At 36.0% G+C, this 14,183-nt stretch overlaps 1 protein-coding gene across 3 annotated transcripts in view; it reads left to right on the top strand.

The window, feature by feature from the left end:
* The window catches only part of FNBP1L (formin binding protein 1 like), a 108,018-nt gene extending 97,227 nt beyond the window's left edge, over window positions 1-10,791 (top strand). For 2 of the 3 annotated variants that reach the window (XM_007977922.3, XM_007977919.3), the window contains 5 exons: window positions 152-261; window positions 2,961-3,093; window positions 3,467-3,561; window positions 5,393-5,541; window positions 7,088-10,791. In XM_007977922.3, the coding sequence (XP_007976113.1) occupies window positions 152-261; window positions 2,961-3,093; window positions 3,467-3,561; window positions 5,393-5,541; window positions 7,088-7,266 (666 nt within the window). In that variant the 3' untranslated portion in view covers window positions 7,267-10,791. The remainder of the gene's footprint in view (window positions 1-151; window positions 262-2,960; window positions 3,094-3,466; window positions 3,562-5,392; window positions 5,542-7,087) is intronic. The other variant, XM_007977923.3, reaches the window with a different exon arrangement.
* The last annotated feature ends 3,392 nt before the right edge of the window (window positions 10,792-14,183 follow it).

Genomic DNA, 14,183 nt, shown 5'->3' with positions numbered 1-14,183 from the left:
CACATCTGTGTAGATTTTTTTTAAGGGGTTGCTTGAGGCAAATTTGAAATTAAACTTAAGATTGGTATGTATCCTTATTTTATAGCAGGTATATTTTAAAAATAACATTTCCTGAAAATGTCTGTTATAGTGATTTAGATTCTCTTTTCAGGGCCCAGCACTAGAAGATTTCAGTCATCTGCCACCAGAACAGAGACGTAAAAAACTACAGCAGCGCATTGATGAACTTAACAGAGAACTACAGAAAGAATCAGACCAAAAGTATTATTCCTTTAAGTTTTCTCTATCATTATTGCTTATTTTAGGATCTACTTTGAGTGACACCCTTAAATATGATATACAGAAGGCTTAAAAATCATATATACTAATTGAAATATCTTTTGAGAGAAAATTATACACCTACCCTGGAAATTTTTATGGTTACCCTGTCATAGGTTAGAGAATTTCCTTGGTTGCAGATTTTTATTGGATGCTAATAGTGTATATTTATGCCTTCATTAATTTGCAAAAAATTTCTCGATGTTTTATTGTCAAGAGTAGTTTCACCAACACTAACCACCTGTTGTACTTTGATACATTTTCATTTTGCTTTTATATGTGAATTGATTTCATTAGCAACCTGAGGCTGTTTTGTATGTAGCAAAACATTTGGCAGACAGTGCTTGATTACTAACAGCTTCATATTTGTTCACACATAGGTTTACTTTTTTATTTCATTTTTACAAGAAGTTTCCTCTAGTTTAATTTTTTTAAATGGACATAGAATTATATATGATAATTAAAGTGTTATTACAGTGAATTAGTGACTTGCCAGATCTTCACTGAGGATAAAATTGGAGCTTAAATTGTAGCATGAGAGATTGAAGTTTTGATGTTAAGAATTAGTGTATCAGATATGAAGTGGTGCTTAATCGTAATGAAATATTGCAATACCTTTGATTCTCATTCACAGTAACTGTGTTCTGTAAAGTCACTGTGAACCCTGAATTATGGAATATTGAAACATTGCTCTTGGGGAGATGCAGGGTTAGGTTCTAGGTAGCCACTGGTCACAATGTTTCCGTCAGCTGATTGACACATAACCTTTTGTTCCTGTGCAAAAACACCTTATTTTATATATGATGTTGATTTATAACTTTGAATTTTTTCTGATAGCACTGTAACTCATGCTGGAACAAAGCTTATCTAAGACATGTATTTTCTCTGTAAGAATATTATGTCCTCCTTTTGCTTAAGAACACTAGACAGCATTTCATTGCCATGCTTAGGGGCTATTTTAAACACCAAGATCAACAAAAAGCACAAAAATGTGAGAAACATTGCACTAAATGAGTAGACTGCAGAAAGGATACATGTCCAGAATATGAGAATACAAGCAGAAAGGCCAGAGTATTACTGGTTTGACCTTAGCTTGGAACCTGAATGTTACCTCTGGCGACTCAAATTTTTCTCAAATGTCTCCATGTCCAAAACAAGAATAAAGGCACAGAAATGTTAATGTTCTTGTCATGGCCTGTAATTAGTGCTAATCCAGAGAGACTTGGTTCAAAATTATGTGGAGCATAATAATAGAAGAAGTTGAGGATGAAGAAGTATAGGACTTGTGAAAAATTCTGAATGCTTTTCTGTGGAGTTCTGTAGGTATTACAGTCCCCAGTTACTGAGAGAAGGGGTAACATTATTAGCTCTGTGTGCTAAAAGATAATGGAAAGCTGTATGAAAGGTAAATAGTATAGGAAAGAGATTGGAGGTAGAAGACTTTAACAATATGGGTGAGAGATCCTGAGGGCCTAAATTAAGGTATGGCCATGGGAATAGAAAGGAGGAATAGATAAAAGAATCATTTCAAAGCCAAAGTAGATTGTACTTTTCTCCTGATTGGATGCTGGAGAAGAGAAAACATGGAGGAAGCTTAGAAAAAAAAAAAAAAGAAGGCTTGCAGCTATAGATTTAATTGCAACAATAAGAAAAAAGTTTAGGGCAAAGATAAAGATTTTGTTTATGTTGATTTTTCAAATGTGGAAAGTCCATATTGGAAGTGTCCAGTTGAGTTTAGAAATATGAATCTAGAGTTCAGGAGAGAAAGAGGTCTGGAGATACGCATTTGAAAATCATGTGAACATAGATGATATTAAAACAATTAAGAGATCATCCTCAAACAAGACTGTAGGAAGAGACAAGAAGAAACCTTTGTCATTTTATGTAATACACATTTAAAGGTTGAACAAAGAAGGAGAAAGAAGCCAGTGAGGGAGATTGAGAAAGCAGAGGTGAGAAAGAGGAAAAAGAAAATGTACCCTCTAGGAAGTCATGAAGGAAAAGAGTATTGAGGAGTGTTAGTCAATAGTGTCAGATGTTAGAGTCAAGGACAGCTCATTAGTCAATAGTGTCAGATGTTAGAGTCAAGGACAGCTAATTGAGGCATAACCAATTGTGATATGATTAGAGAATAGGAGGTAGGTTGAGAGGAGTTGGCAAATGACTGACTTTGGGTGGGGGCAAGTTAAAGCTGCCATTCCTATTTCTAGCAGAGGTGAGTGGGAGGACAATGATGATGTATGAGCTAAGGAACACTGTGGAATAGTGTGGCTGAGTTGGAATATAATGAATTTGATGTGGGACATGACGAGCTGAAGAATGTTATTCTAGCCCTTGATTTTGTGTGTGTGTTTGTGTTTGTATATATACATCTAAATAAAATTCCTTGTTTAGAAAGCAGGAAATAAGAAATGAACTCTGTTCTCTTTTGGTATTCCGATTGTCTTGATAAATTACTGACTCTATATATGTTATCACCTTTATGCAAATTGTCTTTAATCAGGTCGTGTTAGACAAACTTTAAAAGATATGACTCTACTTAAGATTAAGCTGCGTATGAGTCCCCAGAGTCAAATAAAACTCTTTTATCTGGAAGCATATGAAGTTAATATTTAATTCTGTGGTTTCCTTCTCTTTTTTAGAGATGCACTCAACAAAATGAAAGATGTATATGAGAAGAATCCACAAATGGGGGATCCAGGGAGTTTGCAGCCTAAATTAGCAGAGACCATGAATAACATTGACCGCCTACGAATGGAAATCCATAAGAATGAGGTAGAGTTGTTATTCAGCAGTTGTCAGGATAAATTATTTTTATAAACTTAATTATGATAGATTGGTTTTTCTTAGAATTATCTTCAAATGTTTATATTTAATGTTAGGGTTTATGATCTAAAAGTGTTATTGTGATGTGTGTTATTTAATCTCCTTGAAGTTTTTTATTTAGACCTTTATATAAAATTAAATATTTATACTGTTTTTTTGAATCAGCTATAAAGTTGATCATTTGACCAATTTGGAATAAAGGTTTCACATCTCTAAGAATTACATAATTATAAAAACAAACACATTTTAAATGTAGAAGTATAACTTATGAGCTTTTAAACGTATTTATTGAGCTCAGTTGTTTGCTTATTTTTTTCCTAAGGCGTGGCTCTCTGAAGTTGAAGGCAAAACAGGTGGGAGAGGAGACAGAAGACATAGCAGTGACATAAATCATCTTGTAACACAGGGACGAGAAAGGTCATTTTTTGTATTTTATTTATATTTCTTCTCCCCAAAGTTTTCTCACCCTTTTGTCCTAAACTTTATACAATTTGTTTTTTTCTTCCAAATTTAACAAGTTCAGCTTTTAATAACCTCAGTCTTTTGAACCTAAGTAATTTTCTTTAGTGACAATTACAGATGAAGTAGGAAAGTTCATCTTGCTATTCAATCCTAGTTTGTCATGCATCCAAACACAGAGCTAGGAACATAGAAAATTCTTGGAGCTACAGTCTGAGGGCGTAGGCTCCTCAGGCATTGGAAGGTTTCTTAAGGTTCAAGTGGAATTAGGGTCACTTATGCCAAAGAAAAATTTTGCTATCAAATAGCTCGGAGTTTTGTGAAGAAAAAAAACACGTATTGTTAGTTTGGACCAGAGCTTCCAAAAGACACTTTGCTAAGTTTCTGTACCACTGTGACATTTCTTTCTTGATGTATTATATCTTTTTTTCCAGAATAAAAGTCCACAAATTAGGTTTCATCTTAGAGAATAATGTGAGCGGCCTAGTAACAACTCTTAGTTTTCTACTTAATTATAGTGTAATCTAAGCAAGTTCATTTTTAATGCTCCCTGAATCTCAATTTCCTGAAGTATAAAATGGAGGTTAAAATATCCACCCTTTAGGTTTGTTAGTATAAAAGTAAATAATGTACCTAAAGCACCTAGTAGTAAATAGTGGTAATAATAGTATGACTTCTTGAAAGAGTACATATCTTTAATCTGTCAAGAGATACCCACAAATTACTGGTTTTTGTTATTAGGTAAAACTCAGATTAAAAGGATCTAATTTCTTTGGCATGTGTTATTTCTCTGGTTTCAGGCTTACTGAAAGTACTGTTAAAATCTAATTCTGTAAAATTTTCCATTATTAAATCTAATTCAGTCATTTGATTCTTCAGCAAAATTATTAACATTTTTCTCTGATTTAAAAAATTTTAAGAAAAATAAATTATATTTGTATTACCTGCTTTTTTGGATTTTTTAAGTTACCAACTTCCCTGTTACCATGATTAGTTGGAAATTTACTTTATGTTTTATTTTAGTTGAGAATCTTCTAATTTTCAGTGACAGAGTGAATACTTTACCCCTTCTGGCTTAAACCAAAAATGGACTTCATTGGCTGACTTTAGGGAGAGCTTGATCTAGGAGCGCAGATGTTATCCCTGGGACTTGAAATCTGTCCACCTCACAGCTGTGCTTTCTACTGTGTTGGCTTAATTTTAAGGCTCCAAAGCTCTAAGCAAGTATTCCTGCAGGTTCGAGTCCAGTAGAAAAGGGACAGAGCGAGTTCTCTTCCAAGAGTCCCAAGCAAAAGTCTCTGTGCATTTCTCACATCTGATTAGGTTACAGGACTTCCTGTGAACTGGTCATGCGGATGCTTGCTCTGATGGCCATTCCAGATCCAGAATAGAAACAATTCAACCTGAAGCTTGTGAACTAAACATGGGTCTGCATGGGTCCCCTAAGGAATTTTAGGATGATAAACTTGGGATGATGGAAGACAAGTGTCTAGAACGTTTTTCTGTTTTATCTCTAGACCTGGTGATAGTGAGATGTATTTACTGAATAATACTTTGTGCCTAGAATATTGTAATCTTGTAATTTTTTTATTTCAGGAAATTCAGCAAAGCAGCATTTTGTATTAGAAGTAATTTGTATACTCGACGTTTGAAAAAAATAGGGCTTAAGTGGAAACCGTGTCATTAATATTTAATTTTTGGAATTGATCCTGAGGATATCAATTTGTAAATAATCTATATAATTCTCATGTTTATGATACTTGATCAGAGATAATTTTTTGTTTTACAGTCCTGAGGGAAGTTACACTGATGATGCAAACCAGGAAGTCCGTGGGCCACCCCAACAGCATGGTCACCACAGTGAGTTTGATGATGAATTTGAGGATGATGATCCCTTGCCTGCTATTGGGCACTGCAAAGCTATCTACCCTTTTGATGGTATGATTTTCTTAATAATATTGTATTTGATAAAATTGGTTCTTTAAAAGTATTTACATTGAGTCACTCACTGTAGTGTCCTTATTTAAGTAATACACGTTGTCAGAAAATTATCCCATTTCTTTAGTATGCATACTTTTGTTTTAACTGTATTATAAATGTAGATATTTTTCTTCCATACATGGAATTAAAAGGAAATTACCCATGTTACTAGCATCCTAATACAGATTATTAATTAATTATCAATTTTGGTCAATGCAGAATTTTCACCAGAGTTCTTACTAATGTGTACATGTCCTAAACAAAGTTGAGACATCTTGAACATGTAGCCCAACCCGGGAAGCGGGATGCTGGTGGATGCCACTTCATGTTCTTCCTCCTTGTAGCTTACTAACATTAAGAGATAGGCACGAGGCATAGTTAGCTGAATGCCATCATCATATACTAAGTCTGTAGGCCACCTGTTTAGATGAAAGTGGGAGAGAATTTAGTAGCTACTGACGGTGCTATCTCTTACCCCATGAAAGTTGAAGAACAAACTCTGGAAGGGAAGTAAGGCACTGAGGCCCTCTCCTGCAGATTTTTAGTTCCTCTTTCTCCTGGACTCTGAAAAATACTCTCCCTCAACTAGCAGGAGAGCTGAGTAACACTTTCATAAAAAAACGGTTGTAAAATAGTGCTTGATTTAAGGTCTTTCTCCCCACTTTGTGTTGGTTTAAAATTGAGCAAAGTCTCTAGTAACTTATTAGAAAATATATTAAATTTAAGACCTTGCAACCAAGTGCAGTGATGTGTGCCTGTAGTCCCAGACACTTGGGAGGCTGTGGTGGGAGGATTGCTTGAGCCCAGGAGTTCGAATCCAGCCTGGGCAGTAAGACCCTATCTCCAAAACAAAACAAAACAAAACAAAACAAAACAAAACAAAACAAAACACTTGCTATAATGTAATCTAGAGAGCCGGGAAGTAATTTAGCACATGTTAAATGAAGATTCACTTGTGAAAATTGTTACTGCTAAGCAGATTGGGGGTGGTTGGGGATAGAGAGTAAAAGAGTTGTGTATGGCCATTCTGTTTCTACCACCTCTAGAGTCAAACCTGTATTTTTCTCTGCTCTCCCTTCAAACGGTATTTTTTCCTTCTTTCTTCCCACTCTTTTGCTCTCTAGTTACTATTTTCCTAATCCATACCTAATGAATTTTTTTAGATAGTAAGACACTAAAATTTGGGTAAAGAGTTGGAATAGTGACATAGGAATTAGAATACTCTGTCAACTCATGTAATGTCACTGTGGCTCAGTTACCTTCATCTGTTACATGGGGGTGATGTTATCCAGCCCCGCAGGCTTATTATGCAGCTCAAATGGGAGAATGAATATGAAAGTGCTGGGTAAACCACAAAGCATAATAGAGATGTTGCTAATGAGAGTCAGTAGTTCCAGATACATTGAAATCTAATAGGGTTTCATTGTATTTTGTGTGTTGTATTTGTAACTTAAAAAAAAATTATCACATTTCTTAAATTATGCTTGTGAAAACTCTCATCTAGGACATAATGAAGGTACTCTAGCAATGAAAGAAGGTGAAGTTCTCTACATTATAGAGGAGGACAAAGGTGACGGATGGACAAGAGCTCGGAGACAGAACGGTGAAGAAGGCTACGTTCCCACGTCATACATAGATGTAACTCTAGAGAAAAACAGTAAAGGTGCAGTAACTTATATCTAAACTAACCAGGCACCTTTGTGCCATGTGTGACATAGAAAGAGTAACATAAAATGAAAACACATTCAACAGGTTGAAAAAAATAAGAAAACTTAAAGGGCATCCAAGATTAATTGTTCACTATGTGAGCTGAGTGTAGGCTTGATCTTGTGAATATTACCACAAGAAACATTTTGTGGCACTTTACTGTTTGAGTAATGTTGGTGTGAAGCTTAATTGATGCCTTTTGCTTTATGTCCTGCTTAAGTCTGTGTGAAGGATTTGTGTTTTTCTGCCTTACAAATAGAATTTGATTTATTGGGCAGGAATTCATGGATAGTAATGCTCTCTGCCCCCTTTACTTCAGAAAACACAGTGACTCTAGTGAATTTGAATAAGTGAAACTGCTCTGAAATGCCATGGAAAGCCGACTCCCCAAAGAGTGGTTTCTTCTAGGAGTTTGAGTTTGTAGCTACAGTTTTCAAGAAGAAAAATAGTAGTTGGAAATTTGGTAAAATAATAAAATCATTTTCATTTTCTTCCCTTTTCTTAACTTTGGTTTCCTAAAGGAAGAAAATAAACACGTAGCACATAATCTATTTAAATAGATTTAAAGAGAGTTGCAAAATAAATCTCCTGGTCTAGCTCTTAGGTGAATAAAAGAGATTTTGTTTGAGACCTCAAAATATTTTGAGGTTAACTGGTAATTTTCAATAATTTACAGGCTTCCTTCCAAACTAATCTTATACTTTGTATTTTTGATCTTGAAAATACTTTTGGGAAATACCACTTTAGTGATTATTTAGCATTTAGCAGTTACACAGGAAAATACATAGTTATATAGAAAAACACACATTTGAAGATAGAGGAAATGTTGAATGGAGGGGAAGTTTTGACAGATTTTATTTTAAAGGAGAAACTTTTTGACTATCTGGGTTAAAGGAAGATATGTATACCACCCTTTAGGGCATTTTGTTATTTCAGCTGAATCGTTAGTTACTAGGATAGATAAATTTTTCCAGTTAATTTCAGCAAGCATTGTTGGAAACACTGTGCAGTCAAGGACTGTGCAGTGCTGGTTATGTGATCACACCCTGACTCAGTGGTGTGGGGAAGTAAAGTGAAGAAGCAGTAAGATTAGTTTTTAAGTTTGCCTATGTTTTAAATTCTCCTGGTATTTTCAGTAGCTGACTGTAAAATGATTAGAGACATTTGGGACAGGCACTTTAAACTGAACACCCCTTTTGGTTTTACCAAAGGTCTTCAGTAATTGTTCTTTTCTTTTTCCTCCTGGACTGCAGGTTCCTGAAGAGGGTTTCTGAGGAAATGGGCAAGATGTTGAAGGAGGTTACATGCAGCTGCTTTTGGGGGGAGGGTATTAGAGTTGTCAGGCTCAAAGAGAGTGAGAGAAGCAAGTTGCATGAGTGCATGTAGACATGATTATTTTTTACTAACTTCATTAGCATTTCCATACATTGTTTTTAAAAATCATACCAACCCTTAAGTTCCTAGTTCCCAGTTATTCCCACAAAAGAAAAAGCCAACAATAGTGTACCATTTTTCTATTTATTTTATTGCTGTCTAATCAATAAAGAATGCAGAGCTGTCAAAAAATGTGTCTTACATTAGCGTCCCAACAGGATTGTCTCCCTCCCAGCTCTGTTTTAATTGGCTTTTAGACCCACTATCTGTCAGATCCTTGCCATCTGTCAGTGTCTGCCTGTGCCACCTCCGTGCTTGCTTAACATCCTGTTGCATGTCTAGAGTGACTGAGCTAGATTTTTCAGGCATGTCTTTAGATTCCCTTGTTCTTGTCAAAGCCTTTGTTTTGTTTTACATTTGTAGTGCAAATCACTTTGTCAAACATCTCCAGCACTAATGTTTCCATCCTAGTATTTGTGCACACTGCTCTAACTTCCCCACTGCAAACATTCCAGTTTTGGCATTACGAAGAAGTAGCCTGTGAACCTGAAGTATTTATGATAAGAAAAAGAAAACATCTCTGCTGTAGCCTACAGCCCAGTTGAAAGAACTCTTTGAAACGTGATACATCTTCAGCACCTCAGTCTGGGAAGAATCTGTAGTCAGCACTGAAATCCTGGCATAATAAACACAGAAGATACTCACCACCGCAAGACAAAGGACTGTTGTCAAAAGTCAGCTGCTTCCATTCAAATGCTGCCTTAAACTAGAGTGCCTAAATCTGTTGATTGCCAACACTACCACTACAGTATCCCACAAAGGGCTTTATGTGTCAGCTCAGTGCGACCTCCTTTAACTCTGCAGCACTGCTGCAGCTACCGATGTAGCCTCGGTAGGTGGCTATTAGAGCTCTACCATATACAATGGTGCATCTTCAAATTTATGCATCAAACTAAAGACATGTCCAAGTCCATTTTACTTTCCTCAGTGTTTTTATGAGAAGTTTTGTGGACCTCCCCCAATTGTCTTTTTATTTGGGGTTAAGACGATCATGTTTGATAATTAAATGATAGTCTGTTTCCACGTGATGCTTTTGTTTGAACCTGATAAAATTTAGTGAAACTTTGTAATGATCTATGTGCACTTTTACTTGTAAAATGGAATTTCTGTATGTTTATACTTGTAAATAGGATTGTTGTTAGTGCTCCTGTTGCTTATGGTGTCCTGCCTCGCATTTGTGATTCTGTTAATGACTTGTATCTTAACTAATTTCTTAGTGGTGTTGTAATAGGGAGATGGGGCAGGTGGGGGGTTATTTGTACCACTGAATCTTCATTAATTTGATTCTTTACTGTTTTGAGGGGAGAAAGAACGTGAAATGGTTTGTGTATTATTGAATTTTAAGCAATATTTTAGAAGCTGTGTGACTGCTTTAATAACTTTTTCCCAGTGTTATTTGAATCATACTACCAGTTATACTAAAGCTGAATGACAATTGTGTGAAAGTTACTGCCTTCATAAGATCAAGTCACCACTGTTACACAGCTGACATATAGTGTATTACCTTTGCAGCTAGTAAACTATAAAGTTTAGATATTGAATCTCGTTACAGGGTTATTTATATAATGTGACATTATTCAGTACTGACAGACTACGTGAAGTAGTTTTAAAATCTAGTGCTATTTTTATTTTAAAGGTTAGTAATGAGGAAATGTGATCTGGCTGTGTTTGTCTTCTGTACAAAGCCTGAAGTGCTTATGGTTTTTTGGCTAACAGCCACAGAGGGCAAAGTTTAAGACTATCTTGTAAGGACTAACTGTTCTTTTCAAGCTACTGTTTGTTTTTCTAAAAGCAGGATTTGCTTCCGTAGGAGGCAAGTTCCTTGACGTGGAATAGTGCAACCTGTATATGGGTTATTATAATAGGAAAGACATTTGTACTTGCACAGTTTAAATCATTCTTAAATTTTGAACATGTGAATTGTCCCAAAAAATCTTTAATTTTTTGGTAATTTTTACTCTCTTTGTGCACATGTTGATTTCTTAATGGTAAATCCTTCATTTAAAGATAGTGTTCTCTGTTGAGAATATTTTCATGGAATAAAACAATCTTTTCATGGCCTGTTAAGGTGTTTAGTGTGTGATCTTTCATTGCTCTGTGAACCAGAGATGTGATGATTTTGTTCTTGAATATGCCAAGTCTCAGGTAATACAGAGTAGATGACAAATTCCGTAAGTGGGACAACTGTTTTTTTTCTTGCAAAGCAGTTTTGGAAATTTTATTCTAATTTTGGTTTCTCTAAGCTTTCCTAAAAGGAAAAAAAAAGTTCAGTGTCTCTTTAGAGTGAATTTAAATTGCTTGCAATAATTTGGATTTATCTTTCTTCTCCAGTAGCTGTGTTGCATAGTCTTTCCTTTTACACCATCTATCCACTGCGTCCATAAGAACTTTCCCTGTACCTCATAGCCCAGTCTAGCCACTACACGCTGGACAGCATTTCCTGTGCTCTGGCTTGATTCCTGATCAGTTACAACACCCAAGTCTTCCTGGCATTTCAAAGCATGGGAAGAACATTTGCCATAATTAGTGACACATTATCTGTAACTTCAGAAAGTCTAATTTCAGAAGATTCACCTTTTAAAAAATGGAAATATGAAACTATGACTGCAAACTTTTAGAAACTCAGAAAAGGGAATAAAATTCAGGGTAGATGCTGAACAATGAGAGGCTGTGATTGTTGAGATGAAAATTTAGAGATCAGTCCCAGGTTTGGAAGTAGGAACACACAAAACAAAATAGTAGGAAAATAGTGTCAATTGTTAAAACTTCCGATGGACAGACGTTTGGGGTGGGGAGCGCAAAACAATGAAAAAGGCTTTTATTATCGAAACTAAGATCAGGGAAATCACATCCTATTTGTGAGGGGAAGATAACGTCCTTATAACAATAACAACAAATGAAAAGGTTCTCCAGGCTCATTGAAAGGGATTTTATTTTGAAGAACAAACAGATTGTAAGTATTATCTGAAATACTTGGGACCAGAAGTGTTGTCTTTTTTTTTTTTTTTTTTTCTTTTTCTTTTTTAATATTTGCATTAAATACTTACCAGTTGAGCATCCTTACCCAAATCCAGAATTTTCCAGTCAGCATTTCCTTTGAGCATCATGTCAGTGCTCAAAAAGTTTCAGATTTTAGAGTTTAGAATTTGGGATTCTCAACTTGTATTAGCTTAGGTTTTAAAAAAAAAAAAATGCTTAAGAAACAACTTATTTCTATGAGTTCCTAGGATCAATGGATTCCTGAGGATAGTCACTGTCAGGAATTAGGGAAACTACAGAAAACATAAGAGGCACCAAAAGATTGGGGAATTGGCAAACATACATTTTGAAGAGTAAATTCTGAGAAGTTGGACAACCACCCTTGAAAGTATTAGATAAGGTTAGCTTTTAGGGGACAGTGTATTGGGCAACTGACTGAGGTTCCTAAGAATAAGCCATTTCAAAATAGCCTCATTTCTTTCTTTTGATACAAATGGGGGAATTCTAAGACACAATTCGTGTCTTGATTTCAACACAATTTCAGTTTGACAAGATTTCTCACTTGTTTTTTGTGAGCTGTAACAGCACTGTTAGGGAGAATGGGAGCATTTGACGACCTGATTTGGTAAACCCAGAATCTCCACCCTGAGGAGTTTATATGTATATGTATGTTATGAACCATTATAAGATAAATGTATCACCCAGTTTAACAAATAGAATATTACCAGGTGGGTGCAGTGGAAGCACTGTCTGAGTGTGGAGTGAGACAGATAAAAACTACAAGCTTCCAATTCTGGCAAAGCAAGATCAGCAATCCCCAACCATCTTACTCCCTCTTACCCTTTTCTCCATTCTCTTCTATGGCTGAGAGCTCCTGCCACTGGCTCTTGGCATATAGCCAGCACCCAGATGGTGCTGTGCTGATGTAGGAGGTGAGATGAGGGTAGGAAGTGAGATGGCGATCTGTTGCCTGTCCCCTCTCTTCAGGTGCCAGACAGTGGATAGTAAACTAATGATAGCGATCAGTTGAATGGGGGAAGTCACTGGAAGAGTTTGCAGTTCCTTGTGTCAAATCACAGGGGCATCATTTACCTGGTGACAGCCATATCAAACAGATTATACCAACCCATTTGTTTAAACAACTTGAAAATTATTAGTGATTGATAAATGGTTTGTGCTACTTCTATCACTTGATAAAGTTTTATGTAGTTTAAAGAATAAAATGATTTGTACACTGATTTATATATTTATGAATTTAATATCCCATTTATCAAATATTTTAAATATTCAATTGTATCTTGAGACTTGGCTTTTTCACTCAACATCATTTCTAAGATTTATCCTTGTTTATTTTATTGTGTATAGTATTCCATTATAAAAGTATACACAATTTATCCATCCTCTTGTTGATGGACATTTGGGCTATTAGTTTTGCTAGTAAAAATATACTGCTTATGTATATCTATGTACATGTTTACTGATTTAAGAGTTTCTCTAAAATCTGTACTGAGGAGTAGAATTGCCAGGTCATCGTTATAGTTTTTATTAAAATTTTAGATTCAAGGGGCACATGTTCAGGCTTATTACGTGGATTTATTGTGTGCTGCTCAGCTTTGGACTTCTAATGATCCTTTTGCTCAAATAGTGAACATAGTAACCAATAGGTATTTTTTCAAGCCTTTCTCCCCTTTCTCGCTCCCCCCTTTTTGGATCCCCAGTGTCTATTGCTTCCATCTTTATGTACATGTTTATCTAATGTTTTGCTCCACTTAAAAGTGAGGACATGCAGTAGTATTTGGTTTTCTGTTTCTGCATTAATTCACTTAGGATAATGGCCTCCAGCTGCATCCATGTTATTGCAAAGAATATTTCCTTTTTTTCCATGGTTGTGTAGTAGTCCATGGTGTGTATGTACCACTTTTTTTTTTTTTTTTTTTGAGATGGAGTTTTGCTGTTGTCACCCAGCTGGAGTGCAATGGCATAATCTCGGCTCACTGCAACATCCGCCTCCCGGGTTCACGTGATTCTCCTGCCTCCGCCTCCTGAGTAGCTGGGATTACCCGCCATCACACCCAGCTGATTTTTGTATTTTTAGTAGAGACAGGGTTTCACCATGTTGGCTGGTTTCAAACTCCTGACCTTAGGCCACCCGCCTCGGCCTCCCAAAGTGCTGGGATTACAGGCATGAGCCACCGTGCCTGCCCACCACATTTTCTTTATCCAGTCAACCACTAATGGGCACCTGGGTTGATTGTATGTCTTTGCTGTTGTGAATAGTGCTGTGATAAATACACGAGTGCAGATGTCTTTTTGGTAGAATGATTTCTTTTCCTTTGGGTATATACCCAGTAGTGCAATTGCTGGGTCAAATGGTGTAATTCTAGTTTCAGTTCTTTGAGAAATCTCCAAACTGCTTTCCACAGGGGCTGAACTAATTTGCATTTCCACCAACAGTGTATAAGCATTTCCTTTTTTTCACA

This window comes from Chlorocebus sabaeus, chromosome 20 (genome assembly GCF_047675955.1).
Source record: "Chlorocebus sabaeus isolate Y175 chromosome 20, mChlSab1.0.hap1, whole genome shotgun sequence".
NCBI classification, from domain to species: Eukaryota; Metazoa; Chordata; class Mammalia; order Primates; family Cercopithecidae; genus Chlorocebus; species Chlorocebus sabaeus.
Note: the sequence above shows the minus strand (reverse complement) of the source record. Positions and strands in the feature narration are given on the sequence as shown.